At 36.7% G+C, this 21579-nt stretch overlaps 1 protein-coding gene across 7 annotated transcripts in view; it reads right to left on the bottom strand.

Moving 5' to 3' along the window:
* CDK12 (cyclin dependent kinase 12) overlaps window positions 1-21579 on the bottom strand; it is a 62811-nt gene that overhangs the window by 25362 nt on the left and 15870 nt on the right. For all 7 annotated transcript variants that reach the window (XM_037033454.1, XM_037033451.1, XM_037033452.1 and 4 more), the window contains 8 exons: window positions 20581-20720; window positions 19512-19682; window positions 14633-14822; window positions 9111-9167; window positions 8397-8498; window positions 2292-2369; window positions 1209-1325; window positions 598-729 (listed from right to left, as the gene is read on the bottom strand). In XM_037033454.1, coding sequence (XP_036889349.1) covers window positions 598-729; window positions 1209-1325; window positions 2292-2369; window positions 8397-8498; window positions 9111-9167; window positions 14633-14822; window positions 19512-19682; window positions 20581-20720 — 987 coding nt within the window. The remainder of the gene's footprint in view (window positions 1-597; window positions 730-1208; window positions 1326-2291; window positions 2370-8396; window positions 8499-9110; window positions 9168-14632; window positions 14823-19511; window positions 19683-20580; window positions 20721-21579) is intronic.

Below are 21579 nucleotides of genomic sequence, written 5' to 3'. Positions count from 1 at the left end.
ACAAACTATTTAAAATTAGGACTGTCCCTAAAAGTGTGGAATATACACGGTCATCATAGACATAGGGGATTCAGGTAGATGGAATAATTAAGAGCAAAAACTAGCCCTGGCTGATGTGGCTCAGTGGATTGAGTGCCGGCTGCGAACCAAAAGGTTGCCAGTTGGATTCTCAGTCTGGGCACATGCCTGCGTTTTGGGGCCCAGCTGGAGATGTGCAAGAGGCAACCAATCAATGTTATGTCTCCACATGGATGTTTCTCTCCTTCTCTTTCTCCCTCCCTAAAAAATAAATAAATTCTAAAAAAAAAAAAAAGGAAAAACTCAAAGGAATACCTTCAAAGAGGTTCTAAGGGCAATATACTGGGCATACAGGAACAAAAGAAGATAGTTTGAGTCAAATTAGAAGAAATATTATATCTAAATCTATTCCTTATTTTTTTAAAAAATTAAGGAATAAAATATCATATTAATCATAATACTATTTGTGGATACCTCCCCATCTGCAGTTCCTCTTAAAGATCAATTATTTTCAATTTATCATCTCCTAGGCCCAGGAGAAGAGAGGTTTGGGGTCACTACAGGAACACCAGCACTTACTCTGGAGGATCCATTTTGCTGAGGTCAACATCTTTAAGGAAGTCACTCTGTAGGGTCTGTTCAGCTGTGCAACGTTTGCTGGGATCTAATGTCAGCATGTGGTCCAGTAAATCCAGTGCTGCTGAAGGAATGCTGTGGAAAGGAAGGGAGAGAAAACAAGTTCACAATGAGCCCGCAGTTCTTAAACCTGTAACCTTGCATCAAAGGTCTTCGAATTTCCAGTTCCATGAAAAACTGTGGAAAGGGGTTGGAAGCTGGCTAAATAAGCAAGGAGGTTTTTTCTTCCACAGAGGATTTAAGAAGTGCTATAACACAGGCAGAAAATATGAAGCCAACAATTATATTCTCTTTCTGTCTTGGAAAGATCAAAAAGACTATGAAAAAATACATATATTGTTTAAAATAAAATGGTTTTCTATCAGTTAAAGCCTTCAAAAAAGAAAACTACAAAAGGGCTGTGACAGAACTTCGTTTAAAAATAAAGTGTTTTCCTATGGTGTGTTGCCATAATAAATTGGGACAACACTAACTCCCTAGGCCAGGAAAAGGCCAAGTGCAAATCAAAGACCAGTCAAACACAGAAATTAGGTGTATATTTTTGTCAAACTCACAAAGAGAATTCTTCTCGTAGACGCCTTCTATATTGCTTCTTCGGTTTCATGGTATTGAAGTAGGGCAGCTTGATAACATCAGGCCACACAGCTGGACAAGGGCTACCACAGAGTCGACTGAAAACAAAGCAGAGAGCAGAAATACAAAAGTGAGTATGTCAGCATCATGAATTCTGGAGACTCTAGAAGCAGAAAGGATTACATCCTGAAAGCTTATTAAATTACGGCATGCAGAAAGAAAAACCTGACCTCACTGCTTTAAGGACAGAGGATTAGGACAGTAAGAACCGCTTACAAGATAATGAAGAGAAAATAGTGGCACAATAGTTTTAAATGATGTAAGTATTTGGTTTTGTAAAACATGTTTTTAATTCTTCTCAGGGGTTTTCATTACCACTTTTGTTCAGTTCAGTTAGTGTTAATTACCAATGGCTGAGCTGGCCCTGTAATATCTTTACAGAAAAAAATCGCAAAAGAGAGCCTAAGGCTAAAAATTTTGATGGAAAATTGAGTTTACTGCATAACAAATAATGAGTTATACACTAGCTTTTAAAAAGTCTACATTAGCTGGCTATACTCTTTCCCCTAATCTTATTGAATAAAACAACCCAAATTCCACTTCGACCCCAAGCCTTTCTGAAACCCTCTATTACAGGTTCTATTTTATAATTATCTGCATACATGTTGTATCACTTACTAAACTCTGAGCTCTTTGAAGGTAGGGACCTACTTTATTTATCTCTGAATCCTCAAGTTTAACAGAGAAAAAAATTTGTTACAAAACAAGCTCAATAAATGTGTGCTGAATAAATGTGATCTTACCCTAACCTAAGAATGAAATAACTAAAAAGACATGCTTATATTATGAAGAATAAAAAACATGCACAGTAAGACTTAAAAGTAGGTGGAATACAACTTCTTTATATAGAGCACAATGCAAAATACATGGTAAACCTGACTGAGTAAAGAGAAACTTACTTGGACAAAAGGAACATAAAATTATTTAGTAGAATGGCTGAAAAGTGTTAGAAATCAGAGGATGTGACTATCACACCTAGGTACAGAGTACATGCACAGTTGTACCTGATCAGTTCCAGCTGAGCCAGTTCCAGATTGGCTTGAAATATAGGCTTCTTTGTAAACAGTTCCCCAAGGATGCATCTAGAAAGAGTAAAATTGAGAGGTCAGAAGAGAAATCCCTGAAGCCTAATTAAAGTGTGTTTCAATAAACTTTTATGGTATGTATATAAACTTTTATAGTATATACACCATGTTGTAAATCAGCCCAAAACTGCAGTGTCTGAGTTTCATAACAGAAAATATATTTCTTGCAGCAAAATTAGACACTATAAAGAATTTAAATTTGCCAGCAGATCAAATCCTTGCCAACTATAAATGGCAGTCTATATATAAGCATAGAAAAGAAGAGCACTTTTCTATATATTCCACTGTAAATTAAGAATATAACTAAAGGCTAAAAAACCCATGCTTCATTTAACAAGGATGCTCAGCAGTTCTTTTTTTTTTTTTTTTTTTAAGATTTATTTATTTATTTATCCTTAGAGGGCAAGGGAAGGAGAGAAGGAGAGAAATATCAATGTATGGTTGCCTCTCGTGAGTCCCCGCTGGGAACTGGCCTGCAACCCAGGCATGTGCCCTGACTGGGAATCGAACCTCGATGGTGTGGTTCGCAGGCCCGAGCTCAATCCACTGAGCTATACCAGCCAGGGCTTCAGCAGTTCTTATAGTGTAACTATACTAGAGCCCTCTTGGCACTATTTGTAAAAAAAGTTTACTGTCATCAGCCAGGATCAGTTTCAACAGGACTTTCACAAATACATTATGCTTAAACACTTAAAAAAAAGATTTTATTTATTTATTTTTAGAGGGAGAAGGAGAGAGGGAGAAAAATATCAATGTATAGCTGCTTCTCGTGCGTCCCCCACTGGGAACTAGCCTGCAACCCAGGCATGCACCCCAACTGGGAATCGAACTGCGATCCTTTGGTTCACAGGCCCACACTCAATCCACTGAGCTATACCAGCCAGGGCATGCTTAAACACTTTTATCATTTTGAAAAGACCTTTCAAAAACTATATTGACATATTTAGTCTCCAAATTTTTCTCCATAAATTACTTATTAATAACAAACAGAAAACTAGTAACTATTCAGTGGGAGGAAAGACAACCGAGTGAGCAAAGTTAACAACATCGGTAAGAGGCAAACAGGGTTCATGTTAATACAAATGTGATACTTGAACACTTATGGAGTGAATATTCCAGCCAAAAACTCATAATCTGAACCTACTGAGTATTCAAAATATAAAAGTTATGGAAGACAAAGAAAGATTACGGAACTATTTCAGATTAAAGATGACAACTAAATGTAATAAATGATACTGGATAGGATCCTCTATCATGTGAGGTATTGTTTCCAGGACATTATTTAGGGTACTGACAAAATGAGAATACAAAATGTTAAGTATTGTATTAAATACAGTGTATCAATGCTAAATTCCCTGAATTTAATAATTGTATTGTGATTATTTAAGAGATTATCTTTGTTCTGCCCTGGCTGGTGTGGCTCAGTGGATCGAGTGCGTGCCTGCGAACCAAAGAATCGCAGTTCGATTCCCAGTCAGGGCACATGCCTGGGTTGCAGGCCAGTTCCCAACAGGGCCATGAGAGGCAACCGTACATTGATATTCTCTCCTTCTCTCCTTCCCTTGCCCTCTAAAGATAAATAAATAAAATCTTAAAAAAAAAAGAGAGATTATCTTTGTTCTTAGAAAACGCACATTAAATATTAAGAGGGAAAGGAGTATGATACATACAACTACTTTCAAACAGTTCTGGGGAAAAATACTTGGTATATTTATAAACATACATTTTATTCTATTTATATATTGTATGAATACATACATGTATACATAAATGAATATAAAAGCAAATATGGCAAGGTGTTAAAAATCAGTGAAGTCCTGGCTGGTGTGGCTCAGTTGGTTAGAGCATCATCCTGTAACCCTGAAGGTCATGGGTTCAATTCCCGGTTAGGGCACATACTTAGGGTTGTGGATTTGGTCCTGGCTAGGGCCTGTACAAGCGGCAACCGATCCATGTTCCTCTCTCACATTCTCACCCTCCCTTCCCCTATTTCTAAAATGAGTGACTATGTCCCTGGGTGAGAATTTTTTAAAAAATTAGTGAATCTAATAGGAATGAATCTCAATATAATTATGGTGAGTAAAAGATGCGAGAGGAGCCCTGGCCAGGTGGTTCAGTTGGCTGAAGGGGTCATAACCAAAAGGTTATGGGTTCAATTCCCAGTCAGGGCACAGACCTAGGTTACATGTTTGATCTCCAATCGGGAAATGTACAGGAGGAAACTGATTGATGTTTCTCTCATACTGACGTTTCGGTTTCTCTCCCTCTCTCCCCGCTCCCCCCTCACTAAAATCTATAAACGTATCCTCAGGTGAGAATAAAAAATTTAAACATCAGATAAAAACGATGCAAGAGGAAAAAAGTGCATACGCTCCCTGTATGATTCCATTTCTATAAAATTCTAGAAATGAAAATTAACCAACAATAGTAGAAAGCAAAACAGTGATTGCCTGGTAATGGGATGGTGTAGATAAGAGAGAGATTATAGAGCAGCACATGGAAACTTTTGTAGGTGATGGTTTCACTGGTTTACACAATATGCTTATGTTAAATATATACAGTTTATTATATACCTCAGTTAAAAGGTTAAAAAAATTTAGTAAATCTGAAAAAGGCTACACATTGTAAGTTTTCTGTACATTTAAAATTATTTCAAAATAAACTTAAAAACAAGTGAAAATATGAATACTTTATACTTTTCTGTATGTATGAAATATTTCACTTTTTTAAAGTGGGAAAAGATGCCCTGGCTGATGTACCTCAGTGGACTGAGCACAGGCTGTGAACCAAAGGGTCACCAGTTCAACTCTCAGGGTACATGCCTGGGTTGTGGGCCAGGTCCCCAGTGGAGGCACATGAGAGGCAACCACACACTGATGTTTCTCTCCCTCCCTTCCTCCCTCTCAAAAGAAAAAAAGACAGACAGAGACAGAGAGAGAGAAAACCTTAAAAAAAAAGAAACCATTAAAAAAATAAATAAAATGGGAAAAGAAAAAAACAGACAAAGAATCTCTTCTCTGGTCTGTGCTTTGATATGAGATTTATTAAAAAATATAAAACCAATGTTTATATGTTTTTACTTGGACATTATTTAGCTTGACTAAATTTGAGAAAGCAAAACAAACCTAGCTCTTAAAGTTATTCACACCTTATTAGTATTTGTTAATTAATGTTAACGACAAATTCTTACTTCTTATGTTCTCTCAAACCTTATTCAGAGATAAAAAAGTAAAATAAAATTTAATTGTTTCCAATACTAACTGCCAAACAAAATTCCAAATACAGTGGCTGAAAGAAAAATCAATCAACCAACCAACCAACCAACCCACCCACCCAGCTGAGTTTTGAGACTCTAGGTACAATATATTGTACTAGTCTTTCTAGTTTCTCTCCAGAATTTCAAGTTGAACTGCTCCAGCAATTCTCTGAAAAGAATATCCTACAAAAATATCTTCAGAGAGAATACCTTTCATCACCAAAGTAGTAAGCTCACATCAAATCTCAATTCAATGAGTCACTGGGCTTTAAAGAAAGTCTAATTTTCTATAGTTTTGATTTCCAATTGTGTTTTTGTATTTTCTTTTTTTAAATTTCAGTTTCCAGTCCTTTAATGGGGAAGACCATCATTATGCAATCAACACTTTGCTATTACACTAAGGTGGCGGGTTGCAGAGACTGAAATAATAGTACCAATAGAGCTAAGAACTTTCCCTGTGCATCTTAATGAAGCGTTACCTTTAGAGCCTAGTTGTGACAATTTAAATGCTAATACTATTAAAGTAAATAGTCCAGAACATAAACACACCCAGCTTGAGTCAGTAAAATTTAACTAAAGCTTCATTTGAGTTAGGTAGGCTACCACAGAAATTATGCCGTCTTTCTCCTTCACCCTTTTGAATTTTGAAATAAAATCCCTGCAGTGCCTTTTAAAGAATGTTACTAATAGAGGCAAAGAATGGGGAAGAGTGATATGCTCCACTGGCAAATATGTATGTCAGAAGCCTAAAACACTGTATTCATGCATAAGTAATACAGCATAAGAGAAAGTTAATAAACATTCCCCTTACAAACAAATGGTAAATATTTTCAACAAAAAGGAACTAAGACTCCTTAGAGCAGGGATGTCAAACTCATTTTCACTGGGATCCACATCAGCTTCATGGTTGCCTTCTAAGGGCCCAATGTAATTTTAGGATTGCATAAGAGTAACTACTCCTTAACTAGGGGCAAGGAGTTCGGAGCTGCCAGGTAGAAACAAGGTGCCAGGCCAGAAAAAACAAGGAGAGGGCCAGATTCAGCCCTTGGGCCTCGTGTTTGCCACTTGTGCCTTAGGGAAATGGCCGATGCCAGGTGTGGGGCAGGAAATAAAGAAGATGAGCCTGGAACCAGAAAAAATAGAATGTAATAAAAGACTACTATGGATGTATCAAAAGGATTCAAGAATTAACCTGAATAAACTCCCGCCATCCAAAGACTGGACAGTTTGCACAGGACTAAGGATGACAACCGTAATGGAGTAAAACACATCATATATGTTTAGTTCCATGAGTTCATTATGAAACTAAAGAACAAGGCCCCAAAATCCTCTCTGATCTTTAGAAAATGCTAGGAAACCATCTCTTTATCTTGAGACCTGATAAATAAAAGAATTAAACCTTTCCCCCTACCTTTTCCATATCACTTGTACCTAGAGTTAGCCAAATAAATAAGTTATTTTTATTCCAGGAAGGAATGTTATAATTAGAATATCATCATCACAAAACCACCACAAATGAATTAATGGGTGTGGATCATTAATAGCTGATATTTTTCTTTAAAAATTTTTTATTTACTAACTTTAGAGGGGGACATCAATTTGTTGTTCCACTTATTTATGTATTCATTGGTTGATTCTTTTATGTGCCCTGATGAGGAGATTGAACCCCACAACCTTTGGGTATTGGAATGATATTCTAACTAACTGAGCAAACTCAGCCATGGCTCACTAATGCTCACTGGTAATGTTTCAAAAAGAGACAATTACGTATTACGTAAAGCGGTGTGTCTGTGTGCATAAATCTGCCCTAGTAGGAACATTTTATCAGACATTGCTCAGAATTGTCTGTATAAGGTGGTAATAAAAAGCAGACTATTTTGGAGTGGATTGTTTTACTGTTTTCAAATTCTTCACAGATTCTGTACCCAGTTATTGCCTGTACTCTGTGCAGAGGCTCATCCCTGTGTTTCTCACACACAACTCTGATGTACCATTGACTATACAGTCTGTCAGAAGTACTCAAAACCATCTGTACAGTAGATTCCGGGTTAGAGGATGATTGAGAATCAAACCTGAATTCACCCTGAAATTTCACCCTGAAATTCAATTTACAGAAAATACAAGGAACAGAGAGAGAACCATGATAAAAAAATACTATCAGGAGGATGTAATCAGCAGAATCCAGACTGTGGAGACTTTATAGAACAAATGACCCAGTTTCTTCTAAGGAAACTGTAATAAGGGTGAGGGGACCTAAGAGAGATAGAGGGAGAATCTGTAATTAAAAGACTTCAGATAATCAATGGCAATCCATGGATCTTATTTGAATGTATTTGGATCTCAATTCAAACTAAGTTAAAAGAAATAAAACAAAAATTGGTGAAATGTTAAAAAAAGTATTTCTGCCTTGGCTGGTGTGGCTCAGTGGATTGAGTGCTGGCCTGTGAACCAAGGGGTTGCAGGTTCGATTCCCAGTCAGGGCACATGCCTGGGCTGCAGGCCAGTTCCCCAGTAGGGGTGTTCGCAACAGACAACCATGCACTGATGATTCTCTCCTTCTCTTTCTCCCTCCCATCCCCTCTCTCTAAAAAGTAAATAAAAACTTTAAAAAAAAGAAATATTCAACATACTTCTCTGAAATCTAAGAGTTTATCCCTACCCTTCTGAACTTAAAGAAAAGCTGCAAAAAAAAGTCAATGTGGAGAGAGGATGCAATACAAGTTAAATAGGCGAGTTACAAACAAAAGAAAAAGTGAAGGGAGCCTTACCCACAGCTCCAAACATCTATGGCTGGTGTATAACGCTCCTCTCCCAGCAGAAGTTCTGGAGGTCGGTACCACAGAGTAATGACTTTGTTTGTATAAGGGCGACTAAAACGCAGAAAAAAAAATATCATGACATAAATTTACAATGGCTTCTGATGTAATATATTTGTACAATTAAATGCAAATAGAAATAGCTGCCAATTGAAGACAGGATGTTCAAAACAGCTCCATAGCAACCTAATAGTTCAAAAGTAAATTGGACAAAGAAGGGAAAGGAAGAAGGGAAGGGAAGAAACAAAATAACTTCCATTCCAATTTGGGTTGATTTTTTTTTAGTCTAAGGCTGATCTAAGAATTTAGATAGAGCCCTGGCTGGTGTGGCTCAGTGGATTGAGCGTGGGCTGTGAACTAAAGGGCCACCGGTTCAATTCCCAGTCAGGGCACATGCCTGGATGGTGGGCCAGGTCCCAGTGGGGGCCACATGAGAGGCAATCACACACTGATGTTTCTCTCCCTCCTTTCCTTTCTCTCTAAAAATAAATAAATGAAACTTAAAAAAAGAATTTAGATAGAATTTACCATCTATAATTTAGGTAGTAACACATTGAGACAATTAGGGAACTTGGACACTTATTACAACTTGCAGGATACTAGGATATCCAAGAATAAAAAGCATTCTTTCCTATTTCCCACATGTAATTTTGGTAAGTGTCTCACCTTTCTTCAGAGTTATAGAGCCGAGCAAGTCCAAAATCTGCTAGTTTAATCTGCCCGCTGTAAAACAAAAACAATTATTTCCATAAGTAACAGCAACAACTTCCAAATCATACCTAAAAAAGGCAAACATTAATTTAGGAGTTAAAAAGATTACAAAAAATTTAATTTTAACCTCTGCTCTTTGTTCTATTTTTAATGGTCACTCTCCCAGGTTAAGTATCTTTTGACTGCTCCAGTTTACAAAATCTTGGGGTTCACCAAGCCCTACGGTTTTTTTTAAAACTACTAAATTTTTGGATTTGACCCAATTAAATTATCATTTATTTTTTGGCAAACAACACCGACTGGAACCTGCAATACTAAATACAAATTATTGAGGGGGAAAAATAGACTGTTCTAGATTAAGAGAGATTTAAGACACCTAACAATCATATCCAATTCATAATCTTTGATTGATCTGGTTTGAACAAACTAGGTATACAAGACATTTTTCATGTAACTTAAAAAAATACAGAGTCCAACAAAAGTAACGCCTGCTTGAGTGCGGTTGCTAGGGAACAGTATAGGTGCAGTAATTTGTAATTTTAATTTGAACATTTCATCTAAAATGTCATATAGTGTGCTTGGGTATGATTATTGTTATGTTATAGAGTTACATGCTCACGATTCTGTAATAAAAAAGGGGTGTTTTTTGTGTCAGGCACTGTATAATACATGGACTAAATGTTGGAAGTTAATAGGTAATAGTTAATTCTGTCAGAGTATTTAGAGTCAAATGTAATGATGTCTATAATTTACTTTAAAATAACTCAAGCAGAAAAATAAAAAGCAAATAAAGTGTTAACTGCATATGTATTAACTATTAAGTAAATTAGTGTCTCGATTTTTTATTGTAATTTGACATTTTTCATAATGAACAGTAAACAACACTGCGGATTTTTTCAAAGAGGCAACATAACTTTGATCAGAGCAAACAATTTTTATGATGAATGAGACCTTCTACCAAAATAATACCACCATTTGCTTTACCATAACAATATACAACTATGACCTTAGAGGGGCTCTCAAACTTTAGTATGAAGTAAAAATCACCTGGAAAGCTTGTTAAAAGTATCCTGGGCCCCATTCCCAGAGATGTTGATTCAATAGGTCATAGCCCCAAAACTTGAATTTCTAACAAGCCCACAGGCGACGCTGGCGACGCTGTTCTGAACTATATACACTTTGCCTTGAAGGGATCATATCTACATTTCACTCTACTAAGTATTCTGCCTTTGACAGTGATGTCAAGTAATATTTTAATAACTGCAAAATGTTGGGAAACTATTAAAAACATTTATTATTTCATATTCATAATATGTGTCTAAATAATTTTGTAGACTATCTATTTACATGTACAGCTTGTGTCACCTCTTGGGGAATGAAGTCAGCTCACTCTTTTTTTTAGAGACTGGGGACATCTCAGGTGTGTGATAGCTCAGATCAGACAGAAAGATGAGATAGAAATAAAAAACATGCTATGTTATGAGGTGCTCCTCAGAGTATCAGCAATGGGACAGAATAGTAAAACAAAGTACTACAGGCATACAGTATTTCATTGGTCTTTGATTTATTGAACTTTCATCAACACAAGGCAAGACCCTTCACCAACAAAAAAAAATTAGTAGTCCCTGAAGGCTCAGAAAATGGTTAGCACGTTTCAGCAACAAAATAACTTTTTAAATGTTCACTGATTTTAGAGAGAAGCGGAGACACAGAGAGAGAAACACCTATCAGTTGCCTCCCATACAAACTTCTACCAGAAATCAAACCTGCAACCCAGGTATGTGCCCTGACCAGGAATTGAACCTGCATGCTTCGGTGTACAGGATGATGCTCCAACCAACTGAGCCACACTGGCCAGGGCCAAAGTATCTTTTACATTAAGGTACAGCCCTGACCAGTGTGGCAGCCTGTGAACCAAAGGGTTTCGGGTTTGAGTCCTAGTCAAGGCACATGCCTGGGTTGCTGGCCAGGTCCCCAGTTGGGGGCGTACTAGAGGCAACCACTTATTAACGTCTCTCTCTCTCTCTCTCTCTCTCTCTTTCCCTTCTCCTCTCTGAAAATAAATAAAATCTTTAAAAAATAAAATAAAATAAAATAAAATAAATTAAATTAAGGTATTTACATTTCCTTTAGACATAATGCTATTTTATTCTCAATAGGCTACAACATAGTGTAAAGGTAACTTTTATATGCACTGGGAAAACAAAAAAATCATATGATTCACTTTACTGCAAATTTGCTTTATTGCAGTAGTCTGGTACCGAACTCACAGTATCTCCAAGGTATGCCTGTAACAACAAAATTTTACATTAAATCAACTCTAATCATTCCTAGTTAAGATTAAGGACATCTTACCTACTTGAACCAAACTTCATTATATTTTAAAGCTCAATTTATAAGCAAATTCTGAGAAAAGCAAAAAAGAAAGAAAATGGCTGACTTGAATACAAAAATTGTTCCTCAAATTTCTTGGCATCCTTATTCTGAGAGCCTGAGATGATCCAAGACTCAAGGCATACAACTGACTGATTAAAATGGCAAGACATAGTTATAGGAAAATAGGCTATAAAACACTTCCTAATCTATCCCCTCTCCTTTCTCACTCTCAGTAATGAACTTCACTGAAAACAGAAGTTACCAGGTGAGAGCTACCTAACATCCTGTTACCTACAAACTTCTTGCACCTATAACCTTCTTTCTTTCTTTTCCTTCAATTACTGAACAACAAGTATGTCAATCTCTTGTTCAAGGATAATTAACGCCTATACTTGTGCCTACTACCACCAGTAACCTTGATCTCAACTCCTCTAGAAACTTGTTCCTTTAAATTATTTTGAATCTTTCCTGAATCTTCAACTTCTCCTGATTTTCTTTTCCATTAGCACTTAAATATGCTCAAACCTCTGCATCCTTAAATAAAAAATCAAAATTAAAAACTAAAGACACACTTGCCACCACTTTCCTATTGTGTTACTCACCCACTTACTCCACACTGTCTCCACTGACCTTTTTTTCTTTTAATAAAGATTTTATTTCTTTATCTTTAGAGGGGAAGGGAAGGAGAGGAGAGAAATATCAGTGTATGGTTGCCTCTCATGAGTCCCCTGCTGGGAACTGGCCTGCAACCCAGGCATATGCCCTGACTGGGAATCGAACCGTGATCATGTGGCTTGCAGGCCCGAGCTCAATCCATTGAGCTACACCAGCCAGGGCTCCACTGACCTTTTAAACTTGAGATTCTCTCTCTTTCTCTTTTTTTAAAAAATATTTTATTTATTTATCTTTAGAGGGGAAGGGAAGGAGAGAGGAAGGAAACATCAATGTATGGTTGCTTCTGGTGCATCCCCTGCAGGGAACTGACCCCTGCCGGAAACTGGCCTGCAACCCAAGCATGTGCCCTGACTGGGAATCAAACTGCAATCGTATGGCTCGCAGGCCCATGCTCAATCCACTGAGCTACACCAGCCAGGGCTAAACTTGAGATTTTCTTAACCCACTTCTTAAACTTGCCTATTTTGCATTCATGATATTCTGTATCTTCTTCCTCTGTCTCTGACCATTCTCTTGGGTTCCATCTTCTTACATCTTTTCTATGCTTGATAACCCCTGAATGTGCATATCCTACTAGTCTGGAACTCCCATGTGACCTATTAGTCCTGTTCTCCTACCCCCTCTCATCAACTGCTCTCTCTTGTCCAGCTGAAGATTCCTTACAACTCTCTCCAGGCCATCTCACCAAAAGTCTCTGTGTAGCCAGAATTAAATGGGCTGAATGAATCAGACTAGACCATGAGACTCCTATATCCCACTTAGTTTCCTGAATTTTCTGAATGTGGGAAGTTGGGAACAGAGTAGGGCCTGACCCACCAACCAGAAAGGACACCAAGCAGGACTTCAGTTATTCCCTGCCCTGAGATAGCCCCCATTGAGGAGCAAAAGGAACAGAGGAAAGTACAATAATACTACATAGTCCAGGAAAGCTGTAAACTGATAGCCATCATCAAGTTCTTGAAGCCATACTGCTATAGGTGTAGATTAACCAAGCCCAGCTTTAATGAGAATTGTGGGTCATAGAGATAGCAACAGAAAGAAATAACCTCTTAATACCATGTTTTGTCTCATAAAGATGTTTAAGTATATATTAAACAAATATATACAGTTCATATATTTTTAATTTAAATAATGCATTTAATTATATAATTTAAAAAACAAAAAATTAAATTAACCAACATCCTTCAGTGTCTGTCACCTACAAAGTTTAAGCTGCTTAGTAACACACACAAAATCTTTGAATAGTTTCCTTGCAACTGTCCAACTTTACCTGCCCTAGCAATACCGGTATTATAGTTTTCTGGATTATGTTGTGTTATTTTTCACATTTATGTGCTTTTGTCTGTGCAATTTCTTTTGCCTAGAAACTTAGTCCTCTGTTGTCAGTCTTTCTGATAAATCCCTACTCATTCCTCTGGAGGGCATCTTCGCAGGTGCTCCCAAATTTTAAAAAAGTGGGGGGGGGTTAATAAATGTGTATTGAATTGAGTTATTTACTTGTTTAGCTCCCTACTAAACTCAGAGCTCTTCAGTGACCAACCATCCCACTTGGGACTTTGAGTGCTAAAACCAGGAGAGTCCTGGGCAGCCCTGGATGACTGGTTACCCCACTATACAAAGACAGAAAATACGGAATAATTTCATATTCCTGTACAGACAATGTTTGTCAAACATAATTGAACAATGGGTGAATCAGACAAAGATGACAGTAAACAGCCCCATTTCCTAAAGAACCAAACACTGGACTGATATCAGTAATACCAAACTTGCTTTTCACTCCTCAATGGATAGGTCTATCACCAAAGATTACTCCGCATAAAACTTCTGATATTACCAATGTAGTTTAGGTAAACAGCCAGAAAGGGAGAAAGCAGATGATAAAAACTTCTGAAGAACCAGCACTGTTCCTCACCAAATTCATGTCTGTCTACAATGCTAAAACATGGAAGTTTTAAGTACTGGTCAGAAAGGTCAATTACCAACTGTACACCTGTGTTTACTCTGAAATTTGATAACTGAGAAGGTCTCAAGAACAGCTAAAACAGCAGGCATACGTTTCTCCCCACTAAACAAGGGAGAGTTTCATTAAGAACCCAATCAATGTTTGAATTTGTCTATATTATTATTAGACAACAATATTATTCACTATCTATGGCAAAAAAAACCTCTGAATATTTCTGTAGGATGTGAGTGACTCCTTAAAATGTTTGTAATTTACAATCCTCTGTTAATTCCTTATCAACACTTAAGTCTAGAAACTGCTGATCAGGATAACCCTATTATAAGCTGTTCCTAATGTTCAGATGTATGTAAATGAAAAAAACTGTATTACGGGGTCTACCTATCACCCCAATTAACTAACTTAAACTAAGGGGTTCAGAAGAGAGAGAAAAAATGCTTAACCTCATTTGGTTTTACTATGTTACCTGTTGTTCAGCAAAATGTTAGAACACTTAATATCCCGATGCAAGAAATTCTTTTTGTGACAGTAATCCAATCCTTCCATTAGCTGTTTCATAAATGACTTGATATGATCCTCAGAAAAGTGCACCAAACCAGATTCTAGCAGTCCCATTAAGTCATGGTCCATATACTCAAATACAAGGTAAAAGGCACCTACATAAAAGAAAAAATTAAAAACAATAGTAAAAACATGAAATGACAATGTCTTAAATTTTAATATAATTTGGGAGTTGACCATAAGACTCTCTGGAACAACTGTGTAATTTTATAAATGAAGAAACTGAAACTCAGAGTAGTTGAATAACTTGCCATTTCTAATAATAACTAACAGAATAACTGACTTCATCTTCTGACTCCTTATCCAGGGCTCTCTAGATTACTATGTCTTGAGGGGGACAAGTGCTTCAGTCATATTGTGTAACTATTTTTTATCATTTAAGTCCACTGACTCATTACAGACCTTGGGCCAAATCCAGTCCGTTTGTCGGTTATAAATAAAGTTTTCTTTGTAACACACAACCATGCCCGTTTGTTATATTGTCTATGAAATACTTTTGTAGAAGTCTGTACACCTTAGTTAATAGGATTCACACAATATGCCAGGGCAGAGTTATTACTAAAATTCATAATATTTAAGAATTGAAAGAAAAATGAATCATCTAATTAAATTACCTAAATTTAGAAGTAAATAAAAAAGTACACTAACAGAACTTTCAAACATTTGAAAGTCACACTATCATGCCACTTTCAACAGTGTGCCTGATAGAGAAAAGTATCACATAAATTCTAGACCTAGTTAAAAAATGGTATGTCCAGTCTAAAAGTCTATCTCCTAGTATCACAAAGGCAAGTATTCTCAATCTAGGGAGCAGGTTTCAAGGACCCTTTGAACGCTCTAAAATGTGCAACATTTAAAAAAATATATATACAGTATTTAAAAAAAATGGTTCACCTTTGACGAGTTCCATGACCCCCCAAAAAGTTAAGAACCACTGTAATAAAGGAGTATCTTAAAGAGATTTGGCTACAATCTTATACAAATGAATATGAAAAAAGATAAAAATTGCAAAATATAAGTAGACAAAGGACATAAAAGTGACAACCCCCCCAAAAAGAAAATAAGTAAAACTGAGAAACACAGATAAAACTCAGAAGCAATACAAGAAATGCAATACAAGCCCTGGGCAGGTCACATACAAGAATGAACCAACGAATGCATCGAAGTTTCTCTCTCTCCCCCTCTAAAATCAGTTTTAAAAAAAAGAAAAAGAAAAAGAAAAAGAAATCCAGCCTTAGCTGGTATGGCTCAGTAGATTGAGTGCTGACCTGGGAACCAAAGGGTCTCTGGTTCGATTCCCAGTCAAAGCACGTGCCTGGGTTGCCTACCATGTCCCCAGTAGGGGACACATGAGAGACAACCACACATAGATGTTTCTCTCCCTCTTTGTCCCTCTAAAAAAAAATAAATAAAATCTTTTAAAAAATCCAAAATATCATACTTCAACTATCAAGATGACCAAAAGCAAAATGTGCTCCATTAAAAAAGTCAATACATAAAAAAAATATGAACTCAATGTTAGGGAGAATAACATGGGATGGACATTCATTGGTAAGACATAAATTATTACTCTCTTCTTAAAAAGCAATCCAACTAAATATGGAAACCCCCTATTTTCAGAAAGGGGAAGGGAGGGAGAAAGGGAAAGAAACTTCAATCATTTGCCTCTCACACCCCCCCAACTGGGAACCTGGACTGCAACCCAGGCATGTGCCCTGACTGGGAATCGAACCAGTGACCCTTTGGTTCACAGGCCAGTGCTCAATCCACTGAGACACACAAGCCAGGGCTTACTCTTTTATTTTTTCAATTTTTTCACAATGGGCATGCACTGCATCTATCCATTCATTATCTCATTATTAAAAAAAAAAAAGAACTTAAGAGCCCTTGCTGGTGTAGCTCAGTGGATTGAGCGTGGGCCTGTGAAGCAAAGGATGGCCAGTTCAATTCCCAGTCAGGGCACATGCCTCGGTTGCATGCCAGGCCCCAGTAGGGGACACATGAGAGTCAGCCACACATTGATGTGTCTCTCTCCCGCTCTTTCTCCTTCCCTTCCTCTCTCTCTAAAAATAAATAAGTAAAATTTTTAAAAAAGAACTTAAGGAATTACTGTAAAGGACACATGGACAAAACCGAGGGGGAAGGTGGAAGCAAGGGAGGGAGGTGGGTTTGGCTGGGGTGGAGAGAAGTGGTGGGGAGAAAATGCAGAAAACTGTAATTGAATAACAATAAAATAATTTAAAAAATTAAAAAGCCATAGCTAATAAAAAAATAACTTAGACATGGCAAATTATTTCAACAGTATATAATGGCATGGTCAAATCTCTCTCCAGAAGTAATTAATTAACATTTTCTTGTGCATCCTTACAGAAACTCTACAATCAATTACTTTTTTTAAATTAATTAATTTATTTATCTTTAGAGGGGAAGGGAAGGAGAGAAGGAAAGAAATATCAATGTATGGTTGCCTCTTGTGAGTCCCCTGCTGGGAACTGGCCTGCAACCCAGGCATGTGCTGACTAGGGATCGAACCGCAATTATGTGGTTCGCAGGCCTGCGCTCAATCCACTGAGCTACACCAGCCAGGGCCAATCAATTATTTTTATAATCAGAAAAAGTTAAGATATGCCAAGATATAAACCCAGTATCATATCTAACTTACATAAATACTGTTGCATAAGCAGAATTTCCTTTTATCTGCTTTAAAACTACTTCTACCAAAGCAAGAGGTGCTACTACTTCCCAGGGTTATTTAGTATCTCTTTTTTTTAAAGATTTTATTTATTTTTAGAGTGGAAGGGAGGGAAAAAGGGAGAGAAACATCAATGTGTGGATGCCTCTCACACACCCCCTACTGGGAATCTGGCCTACAACCCAGGAATGTGCCCTAGACTGGGAATCGAACCAGTGACCCTTTGATTCACAGGCCAGCACTCAATCCACTGAGCCATACCAGTCAGGGCTAATTAAGATCTTTGAGGCTCTATAGAAAGGTCCAGCTTAATTTTATCCATTACATTCTAGATTTGTGTACTTTATATACTCTTTTTGTAAAATTTATTTTTAATTATAGTTGACATACAATATTATGTTAATTTTAGGTATATGACACAATGAAATTTAACTTTCATATACTTTATGGAGTACCACAATGTGTCTAGTAACCATTGGTCTCTACACAGAGATAATACAATACTAATAACTATAGTATTTCCTCTGCTATATATTACATCCCCTTGACTTATTTTATAATTGGAAGTTTGTGTATTCTTAATCCTGTTCCCTTTTTCTACGAATCATACTCTTAAACATTCCAGATTACATTTACAGATGCCATCTCTTCACAGCTGCCCATCTCTAAATCTTCAGATTTCAATAAAAGTAGCTGAGATGTTTGAGACTCATACAGACTCAGTACAGATGTTCTATACTTATGTTTGAGACTACTTCAATCATAAATACAGAAAAGATAAACAATTTTATCCCCCAAGAGATAAAAGTTACAAATCCAGGAAAAGAAATCCAAAAATTGTTTGGTGTTTGTTTTTTTTTTTAATCTAGTAAATCTTTACATTAGTTTTTAAATTTTTTTTTAATTTATTTATCTTTAGAGGGGAAGGGAAGGAGAGAGGGAGAGAAATATCAACATATGGTTGCCTGTTGTGTGTTCCCTGCTGGGAACTGGCCTGCAACCCAGGCATGTGTCTGACTGGGAATCGAACCACGATGCTCTGGTTCATAGGCCCGCGCTCAATCCACTGAGCTACACCAGCCAGGGCTGTTTGGTGTTTTTTAAACAGAAGAGAAGAGAAGGAGAAAGGGAGAGAAACATCAATGTGTACTTGCCTCTTGCATGCCCCCTACTGGGGACCTGGCCTGCAACCCAGGCATATGCCCTACTTTGGGAATTGAACCAGCAACCCTTTGGTTCGCAGGCTAGTGCTCAATCCACTGAGCCACACCAGTCAGGGCTGAAGATTGTTTTTAGAAATACCTGCTTTGAATTCTAAACTGTATTAGTTAAAAATTATGTAAAAATATGGATGCACATAAACAATAACCAGAAAGGATGATGTAAAAATGAATAAGAAGCAAATTCATATAAAGAAAAAACTAATGGTTGCCAAATAGGTGAGTGGTGAGAGGATGGGCAAAAAAGGTGAAGAAAATTAAGTACAAACTGCCAATGATAAAATTAGTCACGGTGAATATAGCATAGGGAATAATGTATACCATAGGGAATATAGCCAGTAGTATTATAACTACATATGGTGACAGATAGCTAGTAAACTTGTGGTGATCGCATTGTAACGGACATGAATGTTTCTCATCATTATGTCATACAGCTGAAAGTAATATAATATGTAAACTATAATTAAAAACAAATTTTAAAAATGAGAGTAAATAATAAATATGGGTTTTAATTTTCATTAATATAATTTGTAAAAAAGATATTTTAAACATTTAGAAGAGAATCTTGTAATTGTTTATATGCTGGCCGTATTAGGTGGCACAGCAGACTCTAATTTTAATAAATAACAATGATTTCTAAAAGTATAAGAGTACTCTGATGAATAATGGGAGTAATAATAATAATAATGGGAATTTTATTTAAAAAGCACTTTTCAGAACAAATGCAATCTGGTAACTAACATCTCGATTCTGGTACAGGTTCAAGAAAGAAGCTTGAGTCTAGTACAAACTGTTAAACAATTCAAACAGGTAAACAAGCTTAGAAAGGAAAGATGTAGCAATCTATCCTATACATAATTCTTTGCACATACCTTTGTCCTTCTTGAAATCCAGTGCATCTTGTTTATCTGTGACAATTTCCTTCATGTTCACAACACTTCGGTGGATTAGCTGACGAAGAATTTTGATCTCACGAATGGCTGTGATTGGGAAACCTTCTTTCTCATTGTCTAGTCTCACCTTCTTCAAGGCCACTAGCTCTCCTATCACAGTAAATTAAAACTGTTACATTATCAATTAGCATTTGTTGACCACCATCACCAACAAGCCAATACATGCTCTTACTTTGAAAAACAGACTTAATGCCTATTTTAATGCTTTATACAAATACTTCTGTATTTTAAAAAATAAATCCCTAAGTTCTCTTTCTTATCTTTAATTTCCTTAAGACTTGAATTTTTAATTCCATATTCAGTTAGGCCTAAAAATGTTGGTTATTAAAATATATACCGGCCTTGGCTGGTATGGATCAGTGGATTGAATGCTGGCCTGTGAACCAAAGGGTTGCCCGTTCAATTCCCAGTCCGGGCATATGCCTGGGTTGTGGGCCAAATCCCCAGTAGGGAGTGTACTACAAGCAACCACACAATGATGTTTCTCTCCCTCTCTCCTTTCTTTTCCCTCTGTCTAAAAATAAAACAAACTTAAAAAAAATCTTAATAAATAAATAAATAAACCAATAATTCAACTACATCATTTTATCTTCAAGGACTAATCCCTTACCAAAAAGAGAGCTACTTATTTGTGTGTGTGTGTGTGGGGGGGGGGGGGGGGGATCAGAATATAAGGGGACTGAATGGTAATTTAAAAATACATAAAAACAATAAAAAATAAATATATCAAAAAAGAGCAACTTTTACATTTTATTTTTACCCTCTCTTAAATTCCAAGCAAACTTTTAATAAACATTCATAATAAATAACAAAAGAGAGGGTTTTTAAACTGTAATAACTATACTATTCTTTTGGAAAATTTCAGTGTATTTAGTAACTTTGAGACCAAGTTAGAACTCAAAATGTGCTTTCTCTAAATCTTCGTAAGACATTATTTAGTATTGATAACTTTTTAAGCTGATACCTAGAATTTTTAGGCAGTATTTACCTGTGTCTTTGTCTTTGGCTTTATATACTTGGCCATAGGTTCCCTCTCCAATAATCCCAATAATGTCAAACTTGTCCACACAGCGTTTTCCCCAATCACTTTCTGTTTGTCTTCTTTCTCCGTAACGAGGACAACAAATTCTAAGAATGGCAAAACAAAAATAAAAACAAAAAACGTTATTTTTCAAAATTAAGTCTATTCAGCCCTGGCTCGCATAGCTCAGTGGATTGAGCACAGGTCTGCGAACCAGAAGATCATGGTTCGATTCCCAGTCAGGGCACATGCCTGGACTGCAGGCCAGTTCCCTGTAGGCCAACTCCCAGAAGGGGATGCACAAAAGGCAACCATACATTGATGTCTCTCTCCCTCTCTCCTTTCCCTCTAGAGATAATAAAAATTTTTTAAAAAGCCCATTTTGAAAAAAAAAATTAAGTCTATTCAAAGAAAACAATTCTTTTATAACTGTGGCTCCTAAATATTTTATGAATTTCTTTATTTAAAAGGCAGGAATTAAACAATATGAATAGTTTAAATGGTCTCTCACAATGGCTAAAACAAAGATTCCTTTCTTTTTTTTTACTTCAGAAAGACATAAGATAAAATAATAGATTTGCTGCTTACTTTCTTACCTCTTGATTATTCACTTCCTCAACTACAGAATGGGAAAATAACCCCTACAACATAGGATTGCAATAAAAATAAAATGAAAATTTTGGCAATAAAACATGCTCAATAAAGGTAACTTTTTGCCCTGGCTGGTGTAACTCAGTGGATTGAGTGTGGGCCTGCGAACCAAAGGATCGAGGTTTGGTTCCCGGTTAAAACACATGCCTGGGTTGCAGGCCAGTTCCCAGCAGGGAACTCATGAGAGGCAACCATACATTGATATTTCTCTCCTTCTCTCCTTCCCTTTCCCTCTAAAGATAAATACATCAAATCTTTAAAAAAAAAAAAAAAAAAGAAGGTAACTTCTTATTAAGAGAGGAATGCTAACAACCA

Source organism: Sturnira hondurensis, unplaced genomic scaffold (genome assembly GCF_014824575.4).
Source record: "Sturnira hondurensis isolate 20B ecotype Veracruz unplaced genomic scaffold, ASM1482457v3 Scaffold0021632, whole genome shotgun sequence".
NCBI lineage: Eukaryota > Metazoa > Chordata > Mammalia > Chiroptera > Phyllostomidae > Sturnira > Sturnira hondurensis.
Note: the sequence above shows the minus strand (reverse complement) of the source record. Positions and strands in the feature narration are given on the sequence as shown.